At 45.2% G+C, this 15,030-nt stretch overlaps 1 protein-coding gene across 5 annotated transcripts in view; it reads right to left on the reverse strand.

Annotated features, from left to right (window-relative positions):
- ZNF346 (zinc finger protein 346) overlaps positions 1-15,030 on the reverse strand; it is a 65,119-nt gene that overhangs the window by 23,082 nt on the left and 27,007 nt on the right. The window contains exon 5 of one of the 5 annotated variants that reach the window (XM_003936107.2): positions 7,995-8,180. The exons of 3 other annotated variants lie outside the window; for them this stretch is intronic. In XM_003936107.2, coding sequence (XP_003936156.1) covers positions 7,995-8,180 — 186 coding nt within the window. Of the gene's footprint in view, positions 1-7,994; positions 8,229-15,030 lie in introns of all 5 variants that reach the window. One more of the 5 variants, XM_010346619.2, reaches the window with a different exon arrangement.

Raw genomic sequence — 15,030 nt, forward strand, 5'->3', positions numbered from 1 at the left:
TTTTTTTGTATTTTTAGTAGAGACGGGGTTTCACCATGTTGACCAGGATGGTCTCGATCTCTTGACCTCGTGATCCACCCGCCTCGGCCTCCCAAAGTGCTGGGATTACAGGCTGGAGCCACCGTGCCCGGCTGATTTTTCTTTTTCTTTTCTTTTTGTTTCCAGACAGGGTCTTACCCTGTTGCCCAGACTGGAGTGCAGTGGCGTGATCTCCCAAGCTCAAGTGAGTCTCTTGCCTCAGGCCTACTGAGTAGCTGGGATTACAGGTGCACACCAACATGCCTGGCTTATTTTTTTTGCATTTTTAGTACAGACAGGGTTTCAGCATGTTGGCCAGGCTGGTCTTGAATTCCTGACCTCAAATGATGCAGCTACTTCAGCCTCCCAAACTGCTGGGATTACAGGGGTGAACCACTGCACCTGGCCAAGAACACCCAATTTTAAAGTCATGTTATTTGGCTTGATTGCTACCTGCATTTCAAGTTGATAATATACAAGTTAGTTTTAGAGTCTTTATTTGTTCTACATAAGAACCAAAAAAAGAGAGAAAAAAATGAAACTTAAAAGAGAAAGAGATGGAGGTCTTTCTTTTTTTTTTTTGAGACGGAGTTTTCGCTCTTGTTACCCAGGCTGGAGTGCAATGGCGCGATCTCGGCTCACCGCAACCTCCGCCTCCTGGGTTCAGGCAATTCTCCTGCCTCAGCCTCCTGAGTAGCTGGGATTACAGGCACACGCCACCATGCCCAGCTGATTTTTTTGTATTTTTAGTAGAGACGGGGTTTCACCATGTTGACCAGGATGGTCTCGAACTCTCGACCTCGTGATCCACCCGCCTCGGCCTCCCAAAGTGCTGGGATTACAGGCTTGAGCCACCGCGCCCGGCTCTCTTTTTTTTTTTTGAGACAGAGTTTTACTCGTTTCCCAGGCTGGAGTGCAATGGCGCGATCTTGGCTCACTGCAACCTCTACCTCCTGGGTTCGAGTGATTTTCCTGCCTCAACCTCCAGAGTAGCTGGGGTTACAGGCATCTGTCACCACGCCCAGCTAATTTTTTGTATTTTTAGTAGAGATAGGGTTTAGCCAGGTTGGCCAGGCTGGTCTCGAACTCCTGATCTCAGGTGATCTACCTGCCTCAGCCTCCCAAAGTGCTGAGATTACAGGTGTGAGCCACCACGCCCAACCAGAGACAGAGGTCTTTCTATAATACTTTCCTCTATGTATTTAAAAACTTGAAATAATTAGCATAAAATGAACATTCCATTCAGTACTAATTTTTAATTTTTTTTTTTTTTTTTTTTTTTTGAGACGGAGTTTCGCTCTTGTTACCCAGGCTGGAGTGCAATGGCACAATCTCGGCTCACCGCAACCTCCGCCTCCTGGATTCAAGCAATTCTCCTGCCTCAGCCTCCTGAGTAGCTGGGATTACAGGCACGCGCCACCATGCCCAGCTAATTTTTTGTATTTTTGGTAGAGACGGGGTTCCACCATGTTGACCAGGATGGTCTCGATCTCTTGACCTCGTGATTCACCCGCCTCGGCCTCCCAAAGTGCTGGGATTACAGGCTTGAGCCACCGTGCCCGGCTTAATTTTTAATTTTTAATTTTTTTGAGACGAAGTCTTGCTCTGTCACCCAGGCTAGAGTGCAGTGGTGTGATCTTGGCTTACTGCAACCAGGTTCAAGCGAGTCTCCTGACTTAGCCTCCCGAGTAGCTGGGACTACAAGTGCAAGCCACCACGTACAGCTAATATTTTTTTTTTCTGAGATGGAGTCTGGCTTTTTTGCTCAGGCAGGACTGCAGTGTCGAGATCTCAGCTTACTGCAACCTCCCATCCAAGCAATTCTTGTGCCTCAGCCTCTGGAGTAGCTGGGTAATGGTGTGTGCCACCACACCTGGCTAATTTTTGTATTTTTAGTAGAGAAAGGGTTTCACCATGTTGGTGAGGCTGGTCTCAAACTCCTGATCTCAAGTGATCCACCTGCCTCAGCCTCCCAGAGTGCTGGGATTACAGGTGTGAGCCACCGCAACCAGCCAAATTTCTTTTTTTTTTTTTTAAGACAGAGTTTCACTCTTGTTACCCAGGCTGGAGTGCAATGGCGCGATCTCGGCTCACTGCAACCTCCGCCTCCTGGGTTCAGGCAATTCTCCTGCCTCAGCCTTCTAAGTAGCTGGGATTACAGGCACGCGCCGCCATGCCCAGCTAATGTTTTGTGTTTTTAATAGAGACGGGGTTTCACCATGTTGACCAGGATGGTCTCGATCTCTTGACCTCGTGATTCACCCGCCTCAGCCTCCCAAAGTGCTGGGATTACAGGCTTGAGCCACCGTGCCCGGCCTCTTTTTTTTTTTTTTTTTTTAATGGAGACGGGGTTTCACCATGTTGGCCAGGCTGGGCTTGAACTCCTGACCTCAAGTGATCTGCCTACCTTGCTACCTTGGCCTCAAAAAGTGCTGGCATTACAGGTATGAGCAACTGCGCCCGGCCCGTTTTAAATTTTAATCAGTAAGTTATTCCTGAGGCAGGGGGAGACATGTTGCTCGTTCAAATTAAAAAGGACTCAACAGGGCCAAATTTATGTCAAGAAAACGAAATCAGAACCTTTGGGAAAGCAAGGTAATATATTTTTTTTTTTTTTGAGACGGAGTTTCGCTCTTGTTACCCAGGCTGGAGTGCAATGGCGCGATCTCACTGCAACCTCCGCCTCCTGGGTTCAGGCAATTCTCCTGCCTCAGCCTCCTAAGTAGCTGGGATTACAGGCACGCGCCACCACGCCCAGCTAGTTTTTTGTATTTTTAGTAGAGACGGGGTTTCACCATGTTGACCAGGATGGTCTCGATCTCTCGACCTCGTGATCCACCCGCCTCGGCCTCCCAAAGTGCTGGGATTACAGGCTTGAGCCACCGTGCCCGGCCGCAAGGTAATATTTTTACCCTACCAAGTCTTTCTAGACTAGACACTAGGATGCTTATAATTATTATTACGGTATGAGACTTTGGGACCAGAATCTTTGTGACTCAGGGTCAATATTTTCTGTTGAAAACACTGACATTACCTTTTTATTACCAAAGATATACAATCAATTTCCAGTTTCCACACATTTATGAAGTAACTTTCTCAAGTTCTCTTAGTGCCCCAAATTTCAGGGATAGCTATATGAAGTCTCACAAAAATCTACATATTAGCGCCGGGTACAATGGCTCACGCCTGTAATCCCAGCAGTTTGTGAGGATGAGGCGGGCGGATCACCTGAGGTCAGGTGTTTGAGACCAGTCTGGCCAACACGATGAAACCCCATCTCTACTAAAAATACAAAAAGTAGCCAGGCGTGGTGGCAGGCATCTGTAATCCCAGATACTCAAAGGCTTTGACAGGAGAATCACTTGAACCCAGAAGGTGGAGGTTGCAGTGAATCAAGATTGTATCAGTGTACCCCAGCCTGGGTGACACAGCGAGACTCTGTCTCAAAAAAAAAAAAATCTACTTATTAGTAAATATTATATGTAATAGTAATAGGCAGCAAAATCTACATATTAATAAAATTTCAATACAACTGTTTACTTTTCAGAAAGATATCTTTACCATAAAGAAGCTACTCTATTTCTTAATTTATAGAACCAGTTTTTACCCAGAAATCTAAGTAAAATGAATTAGTTAACTTCACTTGAGGTCTTTCTGTTCTGGAGTAATAGATTATACTATGCAATTATTACAGTAGCAATGCCAGCACAGCCCACTCACCATCTGCAGATTTGCCTTCTATGGTTTCAGTTATCTGAAAATCATATCCAAAAATATGAACTAAAAAATGCCACCAGGCGCAGTGACTCACGCCTGTAATTCCAGCACTTTGGGAGGCCGAGGCAGGTGGATCATGAAGTCAAAACTTCGAGACCAGCCTGGCCAACATGGTGAAACCCCAACTCTACTAAAAATACAAAAATTAGCTGGGCATGGTAGTGGGCACCTATAATCCCAGTTACTTGGGAGGCTGAGGTAGGAGAATCACTTGAAACCAGAAGATAGAGGTTGCAGTGAGCCAAGATCACACCACTGCACTCCAGCCCAGGCAACAAGAGCAAAACTCTGTCTCAAAAAAAAAATAATTGTGGCCGGGCGCGGTGGCTCAAGCCTGTAATCCCAGCACTTTGGGAGGCCGAGGCAGGTGGATCACGAGGTCAAGAGATCGAGACCATCCTGGTCAACACGGTGAAACCCCGCCTCTACTAAAAATACAATACAAAAAATTAGCTGGGCATGGTGGTACAAGCCTGTAATCCCAGCTACTCAGGAGGCTGAGGCAGGAGAATTGCCTGAACCCAGGAGGCAGAGGTTGCGGTGAGCCGAGATCGCGCCATTGCACTCCAGCCTGGGTAACAAGAGCGAAACTCCGTCTCCAAAAAAAAAAAAAAAAAAAAAAAAATTGTGGCCGAGCATGGTAGCTCACGCCTGTAATCCCAGCACTTTGGGAGGCCAAGGTGGGTGAATCATGAGGTCAGGAGATTTGAGACCATCCTGGATAATACAGTAAAACCCCATCTCTACTAAAAATATAAAATAATTAGCTGGGCATGGTTGCACAAGCTACTTGGGAGGCTGAGGCAGGAGAATTGCTTAAACCCGGGAGGCAGAGGTTGCAGTGAGCCTAGGTCACACCACTGCACTATAGCCTGGGTGACAGAGCAAGACTCCATCTCAAAAGAGAGAGAGAGAAAAAAAAAAAGCCAGGCTGGGCATGGTGTCTCATGTCTGTAATCCCAGCACTTTGGGAGGCCAACATGGGTGGATCGCTTGAGCCCAGGAGTTTGAGACCAGCCTGGGCAACATGGCGAGACTCTGGCTATACAAAAAATAAAGCAGTAGCCGGATGTGGTGGCGCACACCTGTAGTTAAGCAATTTGGTAGCTGAGATAGGAGGGATGCTTGAGCCTGAAAGGCTGAGACTCCAGTGAGCTGTAGCTATGCCACTGCACTCCAGCCTAGGTGACAGAGCAAGACCCTAACTCAAAAATAAATAAATAAAAAAATAAAAAATAAAAAATTCTAGAAATAAACAATTTGCAAGCTTTGTTTTGTTTGTTTTTTGAGACAGAGTTTCACTCCTGTTGCCCAGGCTGAAGTCCAATGGCACGATCTCGGCTCACAGCAACCTCCGCCTCCCCGCAACCTCCGCCTCCCGGATTCAAGCAATTCTCCTGCCTCAGCCTCCTGAGTAGCTGGGACTACAGGCACGCACCACCATGTATTTTTAGTGGAGTTGGGATTTCTCCATCTTGATCAGGCTGGTCTCAAACTTCCAACCTCAAGTGATCCACTCGCCTCGGCCTCCCAAAGTGCTGGGATTACATGCGTGAGCCACCGCACCAGGCCACGATTCACAAGTTTTTTAAAGTGCTGGCCATTCCGAGTAGAGTGATGAAATCTCAGGCTATCCCATTCTACCCTGTTCAGGATGCAAATCATCCCTTTGTTCACCACACTGTATATTCTATCTTCTCATTAGTCCCTTAGCCAACTTGGTTCTCAGATAGGAAAACATAGTATATACAGAGGGTTTTGTATTATCTGCCATTTCAGGCATCCACGGGGGGTTTTGGAACGTATCTTCTATCCCTTGACCCTAGGAGGCGAATGTTGCACTCAGCCAAGATCACGCCACTGCACTCCATCCTGGGTGACAGAGCGAGACTCAGTCTCAAAATAAGGAAGACCACCTTTCCAGTCAACTTTAAGGAATGTTTATTTTATTTTATTTAGATTTTGAGACAGAGTCTTGCTCTATCTGTTGCCCAGGCTGGAGTGCATGGCATGATCTCGTCTCATTACAACCTCTGCCTCCCGGGTTCAAGCTATTCCCTGCCTCAGCCAGCCAAGTAGTTACAGGTTCCCGCCACCATGCCCAGCTAATTTTTGTATTTTTAGTAGGGATGGGGTTTCACCAAATTGGCCAGGCTGGTCTTGAACTCCTGACCTTGTGATCTACCTGCCTTGGCCTCCCAAAGTGCTGGGATTACAGGCATGAGCCACCACGCCTGGCCCAGGAATGTTCATTTTAAAACAGCATTAAAAGTACCAAAATATACAAATACTTTGAGCAAGACTCAAATGCATGCTTAATAAAAGCAGGCTGGGTGTAGTGGTTCATGCCTGTAATCACAGCATTCTGGGAGGCCAAGGTAGGAGGATCACTTGAGCCCAAAGAATTCATGACCAGCTTAAGTAACATAGAGAGACCCTGTCTTTTTAAAAAAAGATAAAAACAAGGAATTCAACCTTTACCAATGAATGGTGAATGGATCCTGCAAGTCAAGAGAAGATTTCCATGCTTTCTCTCTTTCTCTACAGATGTTCCTTGACTTACAATGGGGTTACATCTGGATAAATCTATTACAAATTGTTGCCTAGCAATGCAAGAGAAGTAAGTACAGTCTCTACTGAATATCTATAGCTTTCACACCTTCATAAAGTTGGAAAATCATAAAGTTCGACCATAGGAAGTTGGGGACCATGTGTATGTACAGTTTTATTAGTTTTTCTTGGTACCAGTATCTCTTTAATATAACCACAACCAGAGAATGGGCGAGGCAAAGTTTTAATGTAGGGGTCTAAATTCTGCTGATAGGCAGCAACCTTTTCTCTCTTAGGGTTTCACCTATGCGGAGGTATAAAATAAGAACTATCAGAACACGAGGTTCTGATCCAGTCTGCTGAGGGTCCTTGACCCAAATCTGGCTTGTAGACAGGTTTCACTTACATAGGGTTTAAAAATAATTTTTTTGGCCAGGCGTGGTGGCTCACACCTCTAATCCAAGCACTTTGGAGGCCAAGGCAGGTGGATCACCTGAGCTTGGGAGTTCAAGACCAGCCTGACCAACGTGGTGAAACCCTGACTTTTAAAATAAATAAATAAATAAAATAAAATAAAAATACTTTTTTTTCTTTGGCCGGGCGTAGGTGACTTAGATCTCACTTTGTCTCCCATGCTGGAGTGCAGTGGCATGATCTCAGCTCACGGCAATCTCTACCTCCTGGGTTCAAGTGATTCTCCTGCCTCAGCCTCCCAAGTAGCTGGAATTACAGGAGGATTAGATCAGAACCTTACACCTGTAAATCTCAGAACTTTGGGAGGCCAAGGTGGGTGGATCGCTTGAGGTCAGGAGTTCAAGACCAACTTGGCCAACATGGTGAAACCCTATCTCTACTAAAAATACAAAAACAATTAGCCAGAAATTAGCCAGGCAGGGTGGCACACGCCTGTAATCCTAGCTACTCAGGAGGCTGAGGCACAAGAATCGCTTGAACCCAGAAGGCAGAGGTTGCAGTGAAATAAGATCGCACCACTGCACCCCAGCCTGGGAGACAGAGTGAGACTCTGTCTCAAAAAAAAATTTTTTTTTTTAAACATGGTCTGGCTCTCGCTCAGGCTGAAATGCAGTGGCACAAACATAGCTTACTTCAGCCTTGACCTGCCAGGCTCAAGTTATCCTCCCACCACAGCCTTCCCAAGGTGCTGGAACTATATAGACATGTGACACCACGTCCCCTAATTTTTTTAAAGTTTTAGTAGAGATGGGGTCTCGCTATGTTGCCCAGGCTGGTCTCGAACTCCTGGGGTCAAGTGATCCTCCTACCTTGGCCTCCCAAAGTGTTTGGATTACAGCATAAGCCACCATGCCTGACTGGGCTTAAAAATTTTTAGTTACGCATTTAAAAATCAGAGGGATTTCTATATAAATCTGGCTTTCCAGAGTCTTTTGAAAACCTGAAAGATATGGCAACAACCATCTACAAGTGACTAGGAGTGGCATTCACTCTTCAGCTGTCCACATCCTCTTCCTGGCTCTCACTCATTTAAATTTCTCGTCTGGCTTCTGTAGGCATCTGAGTTTGCAAACCCTACTTAACAAGACCTAGGGAGGAAAACTACGTTGGCTGGTCCAGAGAGCCCCAGTGGCCAAGCCCTGGTCCAGCTCTGGATGTGAGCTAGGCCCCCTCACCTGAAAAGTCAGTGACAGCAGGGTCCGCCATCCGCCCATAGCGCGCCATTAGTTTGAGCTTGGTCTCCTGTTTTCTGTGTTTCTTGCCCACATAATGTTGTTGAGCCATGACAGGGTCGTTGAAAGTCGCATGGCAGAGGCTGCAGAACTTGTCTGGGTCTATCATCTCTCTATTCTGGTGCAAGGCTAAGGTGGAGGCCATAAGGAAAGGATTTGTAAGGCGTTTCGATAGAGCTGCGGTGAGAGAGTTCAAACAGAAACAATGAAAAAACCCAGAAGGCGCCAGACTTTTGAGTATGCTGAATAGAAAGAGAGGCTGTGTCACCTGTTAATCCCACTTGCAGATGTGGCGCTGCCTATGTGAATGGCACAGTGAATGCATTCTCTAATTGGGAAAACTGGGAAGATTTGAGGGAGCCCAAAAACAGGCTATTTCATTCAGCAGCTTTAACTACTTTAATAAGCACACAAATCCTGACTTTCTCATATTCTTAGGAGACTCTAAACTTCTATCAAGTTGCCAAATTACAATAGACTAGATGCTACTTGTACTCTTGCAGGGATACTTCAGCATTTCTCAGAACTTCACAAGTGGGACAACAAGTTTGGGAGTTTAATTCTCATCCTCAAAGTAACACAGTTGCAGAACTGGGAACCAATGCATAGATATAGAAATCGAGGCTTGAGTTCCTGGAGCTCATACAGGGTCATTTAGAAAAGGTAACCATGTGGCCAGGTGTGGTAGCTTACGCCTGTAATCCCAGCACATTGGGAGGCTGAAGCAGGAGGATCTCCTGAGGTCAGGAGTTTGAAATCAGCCTGGTCAACATGGTGAAACCCTAGCTCTACTAAAAATATACAAAAAAATTAGCTGGGTGTGGTGGCACACACCTGTAATCCCAGCTACTTGGGAGGCTGAGGCAGGAGAATTACTTGCACCCGGGAGGTGGAGGTTGCAATGAACCAAGATGGCCCCACTGCACTCCAGCCTGGGCAACAGAGCAAGACTCTCTCAAAAAAAAAGAAAAGAAAAAAGGTAACTATACTAGGGATGCCTTTTAGGCTACATTGCATTATAGGCTGAGCAGGGAGAGAATAGGACTGTTAACATTTAGTTATGTGTTTTGTACATACATTTTCTCCTTTGGTCCTCAGAACTACCCCGATGAGATAGGTATCACTTTGCCACATTATTCAGAAAAACTGAGGCTCAGATGAGTGAAATGATTTGCCCAAGGTGACCCAGTTACTGAGTGAAGCCAGGTCTGTGAGCCTAAAGCCTATGCTCTCTTTGCTATGCTAGGCTGCCAAAGTGTGACACGAAGACCTAAAGGCTATAGCTCATATTTTCTTTTTCTTTTTTTTTTTTTTTGAGACGGAGTTTCGCCCTTGTTACCCAGGCTGGAGTGCAATGGCACGATCTCGGCTCACCGCAACCTCCACCTCCTGGGCTCAAGGCAATTCTCCTGCCTCAGCCTCCTGAGTAGCTGGGATTACAGGCACGTGCCACCATGCCCAGCTAATTTTTTGCACTTTTAGTAGAGACGGGGTTTCACCATGTTGACCAGGATGGTCTCGATCTCTCGACCTCGTGATCCACCCGCCTCGGCCTCCCAAACTGCTGGGATTACAGGCTTGAGCCACCGCGCCCGGCATTAGCTCATATTTTCACCTTCAGAAAATATCCCTGATTCTGGTCAATGAATTCAGTTAATCAGAGCCTGGTGTGGGCATACATGTGAGCCTCTTGTGCATCAACCTACGTCTTGATGCTGACTGTGGGCTGTGCTGCTGCCTCATAAAAGTGGATGCCAAGACTCACTAACAAGTCCATGTGGCTAGAATGGTGTCAACCTAGCAATTATTGCTTTAAAAATGTGGGGCCCAGGCTAGGCGCAGTGGCTCATGCCTGTAATCCCAGCACTTTGGGAGGCCGAGGCAGGCAGATCACGAGGTCAAGAGTTTGAGACCAGCCTGGCCAACACAGTGAAACTCCATCTCTACTAAAAATACATGGCATGTATCTTTAGTCCCAGCTACTTGGGAAGCCGAGGCAGGAGAATCACTTGAACCCAAGAGAAGGAGGTTGCGGTGGGCTGAGATCGCACCACTGCACTCCAGCCTGGTGACAGACGAGACTCCATCTCAAAAAAAAAAAAAAAAAAAGTGTGGGGCCCAGAAGCCCCCACCAGTGGTGGAGGAGGGATGGGACTCAGCAGGACTCTCAGATGAGATAGCTCAGATGCTCTTCCATATCCATACCACTTCAACTGGGGAAGTTTTGAGGATTTTGGGCAAGCCAGAAGAAATCTGCTGGCCTTTCCCATAACGGTTTTTCAGCATAGGAAATCTCAATTTCTCTGCCTGTTGATTTTGTTTCAGCAAGTCATTAAAAAAGTAATGTACATGTTGTAGAATATTTTATAATATGAGAAAATATTCTGTTTGTGGTGTTAGGTATGAAAAAAGCATATTACGGGCCAGGTGTGGTGGCTTGTGCGTGGAATCCCAGCACTTTGGAAAATTGAGGAGGGCAGATCATCTGAGGTCAGGAGTTTGAGACCAGCCTGGCCAAGGTGGTAAAACCTGGTCTCTACTAAAAAAATACAAAATTAGTGGGTGTAATGGCGAATGCCTGTAATCCCAGCTTCTCAGGAAGCTGAGGCAGGAGAATCACTTGAACCTGGGAGGCAGAGGTTGCAGTGAGCCGAGATTGTGCCATTACACTCAAGCCTGGGCAAAAAGAGCAAGACTCCATCTCAGAAACAACAAAAAAACTCAAGTTACATATCAATCTGCCTCTTATATACTCAATTTTTTTTCTGTTTGAGACAAGAGTCTCACTCTGTCACCAGGCTGGAGTGCAGATCTTGGCTCACTGCAACCTCTGCCTCCCGGGTTCAAGTGACTCTCCTGCCTCGGCTCCTAAGTAGCTGGGATTACAGGCATGCACCACCACACCTGGCTAATTCTGTATTTTTAGTAGAGATGGGGTTTCAACATGTTGGTCAGGCTGGTCACGAACTCCTGACCTCAGGTGATCCACCCCCTTGGCCTCCCAAAGTGCTGGGATTACAGGCATGGGCCACCAAACCAAGCCTACTATTTTCCAACTTTTCTAAAATGAATGTAGATTTTTTTTTCTTTTTTTTTTCAGGACAGAAAAAAGATTTGGGTTGAATGTAGATTTTTAACATCAGAAAAGAGGTATAGTGGTTGTTAAGAGAAAAAGGTCATTCTTTAAGATACTGAAGAGAAGTATCAGAAGTGAAAGGGTAAGTAAGTCTAGAAGAACTATTTAAAGCACATTCAATAAAATGAGAGCTATAGAGTCCTTTCTCAGAAAATAACCTGAAATATGATAAAGTGTTCTACAGAGATGTTCACTGTAGTGTTATTGGTAACACCAAAAAAGTAGGGAGATTAAATGTTCAGCATTAGAGGAATGTTAAATGTGGTATGATGCAGTCACCAAAAATGCTTATAAAGAAGTTTTTAGTAATATGGGGAAATAAAAATGTCATATTAAATACAAAACATATAGAAGGTAATTGTATGGCCAGGCATGGTGGCTCACACCTGTAATCCTAGCACTTTGGGAGGCAGAGGCAGGTGAATCACCTGAGATCAGGAGTTAGAGACCAGCCTGGGCAACATGACGAAACCCCATCTCTACTAAAAATACAAAGATTAGGCCAGGCATGGTGGCTCATGCATGTAATCCCAGCAATTTGGGAGGCCGAGGTGGGTGGATTACCTGAGGTCAGAAGTTTGAGACTAGCCTGACCAACATGGTGAAACCTCATCTCTACTATAAATACGAAACTAGCCAGGCGTGGGGTGTGTGCCTATAATCCCAGCTACTCGGGAGGCTGAGACAATTGCTTGAACCCAGGGGGCAGAGGTTGCAGTGAGCCGAGATCACGCCACTTCACTCAAGCCTGGGCAAAACAGGGAGACTCCGTCTCAAAAGAAAAAAAAAAAAAGGCAACTGTACACCCCCTACATAGTAAGATCATTGTTTGAGGCCAGGAGTTCAAGACCAGCCTGGCTAACATGGTGAAACCCTGACTCTACTAAAGAATATCAAAATTAGCCAGGTATGGTGGCATGTGCCTATAATCCCAGCTACTTGGGAGGCTGAGGCAGAAGAACTGCTTGAACCCGGGAGGCAGAGGTTGCAATGAGCCCAGATAGTGCCACTGCATTCCAGCCTGGGTGACAGAGTGAGACTTCGTTTTAAAAAAACAAAAACAAGCCGGGCGCGGTGGCTCAAGCCTGTAATCCCAGCACTTTGGGAGGCTGAGGCGGGTGGATCACGAGGTCGAGAGATCGAGACCATCCTGGTCAACATGGTGAAACCCCGTCTCTACTAAAAACACAAAAAAGTAGCTGGGCATGGTGGCGCGTGCCTGTAATCCCAGCTACTCAGGAGGCTGAGACAGGAGAATTGCTTGAACCCAGGAGGCCGAGGTTGCGGTGAGCCGAGATCGTGCCATTGCACTCCAGCCTGGGTAACAAGAGTGAAACTCCGTCTCAAAAAAACAAAAACAAAAACAAAACAAAACAAAACCCACATGTGTACTCCATATGGGTATTTTGAAACATCACCAACATATTTAATAGTGTTTCTCTCTTGGTGGTAGGATTTGGGTGATGTTTTACTTTTGCAATTGTTTTTTTCTTATTTTTTTCTTGGGACAAAGTCTCACTCTGTCACCCAGGCTGGAGTGCAATGGCATGATCTCAGCTCACGGCAACCTCCACCTCCCAGGTTCAAGCTTTTCTCTTGCCTCAGCCTCCTGAGTAGCTGGGACTACAGCCTCGTGCCATGATGCCCAGCTAATTTTTGTATTTTTAGTAGAGACGGGGTTTCACTATATTGGCCAGGCTGGTCTTGAACCCCTGACCTTGTGATCCGCCCACCTCAGCCTCCCGAAATGCTGGGATTACAGGCGTGAGCCACCATGCCCAGCCTGCAATTGTTTAAACTGAAATTATTCATAATGAATATGCATTGTTTTTATAAACACATTAAGGTTATTTAAAGTAGTTTATGTTTATATGCACATATACACGGAGTTAACCTATGCATAAAACAAATACATACACATACACGTAACAAAAGATTATAGGAGAATCAGTACTCCGAAATGTTAACAGTGATTATCTGTGAATGGTAAAATTATGGGTAACTTTTCTTTCCATTTATCTATATTTTCCAGATCTCCTACCATATGCTTGTATTACTTTTACATTAAAAAATGTTTAATTTCAGAAACACAGTTATAAACTCGTATAATAAGATGGAAATGTGCTTACACTGTAAAATTAAATGAAAAGTAAAAACAGGATATAAACGGTACATGAAATTATGATCACAACTATATAAAAACAAATCGGTATGTGGCAAAAGCTGAAAGTGAATATGGAAAATAATTTGAGTATGAAGTTTTAGGGACGAGGCATAATGCAGACAATTTTCCCATTTGTGGAAAGATTAGTCTGTGACCTTATACATTTTTTTTTTTTTTTTTGAGACAGGCTCTTGCTGTGTCACCCAAGCTGGAGTGCAGTGGCGCGATCTGTCTCAGCCTCCCAAGTAGCTGAGACCACGGGCTCGAGCCACCACACTCAGCTAATTTTCATATTTGTAGTAGAGACAGGGTTTCACTGTGTTGGCCAGGCTGGTCTTGAACTTCTGACCTCAAGTGATCTGCCCACCTCCACCTCTCAAAGTTCTGAGATTACAGGCATGAGCCACCAGGCCCAGCCTATGTCCTATATTTCTTTTTTCCTAACAACTAGACTACCAGGGATGTCCTATGTTTTTAATATACATTATCATGTCCTCACAACCGATGAAGTAGATGGTATTATTATCATTTTATAGGTTAGGCAATTCAGACAGAAAGTCATACACACAATAAGTAACAGTGTCCGGCTTTAAACCTGGGACTCTGTGACTTCAGAGTCTGCATTCTGCTGTTTCATACCATTTATATCTAGATGTAGGGTGATATAGATGTGTAATTATGAGTGGTCAGGTGTGGCTCATGTCTGTAATCCCAGCACTTTGGGAGGCCAAGATGGGAGGATCACTTAAGGCCAGGAGTTCAAGACCAGCCTGAGCAACATAGTGAGAAGACATCTCTATTAAAAAAAAAAAATTACGATTTTTTTCCACTCTACCTTCAAAGCCTTCCAAAACACTGTTGTCAGTAAACAAAAAAAGGATATAATAGTATTACTAATAGTGTAGTCTATTTCTTGGTCCAAAATAGAGAAGCAAAAATTACCAAGAAAACAATGAAATGAACATCAAAGAACTTTCACTCTTGACTAATTAACTGCAGTTAGCCAAGGTTAAAACCCCAGAAAGTCAGGAGTTAATGAGATGAAAGTGAGGGCTGAGCCCTAGTAGTGACAAGTTAAAGAGGGCTATTTCAGAAGTCCCTGTACAGAATGAATTCACGGCAGCTACAGATTGCTGGGCAGTAGTAGCGGCAGTGAAGTATTCAGCTTTGAAAGTTAAGTCCCTGTCTTGAGGAGAACAGGCAGCTTTTGAGGATTAAAGTGAGTAGGCCATAACCTGAGCATGTGAAAAAGACGAGAATTTAACTTTCAACTTGGAACATGCAGTAATAAGGGCAGGTGGATGCTGGGATGGAAAAATCTAAGTGGGAGAGGTAGGAGATAGAATGCTCTCATGGTATGTGTGGCCTGGAGGACTCTGGCAATCCTGAGTTACAATTATTAGGGAAAAAGCTCAGGCTATAGAGAAAATCATGTAACCAAAGAAAGGGAGGCTAGGTGAGCACAATTCTGAGGTTGCATTTCAATGAAGCTGGGTCTACTTGGAGATTTTTTTGTTTTGTTTTGTTTTTGAGGCAAAGTTTCACTCTTGTTGCCCAAGCTGGAATGCAATGACACGATCTCAGCTCACTGCAACTCCCACCTCCTGGGTTCAAGCGATCCTCCTGCCTCAGCCTCCCGAGTAGCTAGGATTACAGGCCTGCTACCATGCCCAGCTTAT

Source organism: Saimiri boliviensis, chromosome 20, assembly GCF_048565385.1.
Source record: "Saimiri boliviensis isolate mSaiBol1 chromosome 20, mSaiBol1.pri, whole genome shotgun sequence".
Taxonomy (NCBI): domain Eukaryota; kingdom Metazoa; phylum Chordata; class Mammalia; order Primates; family Cebidae; genus Saimiri; species Saimiri boliviensis.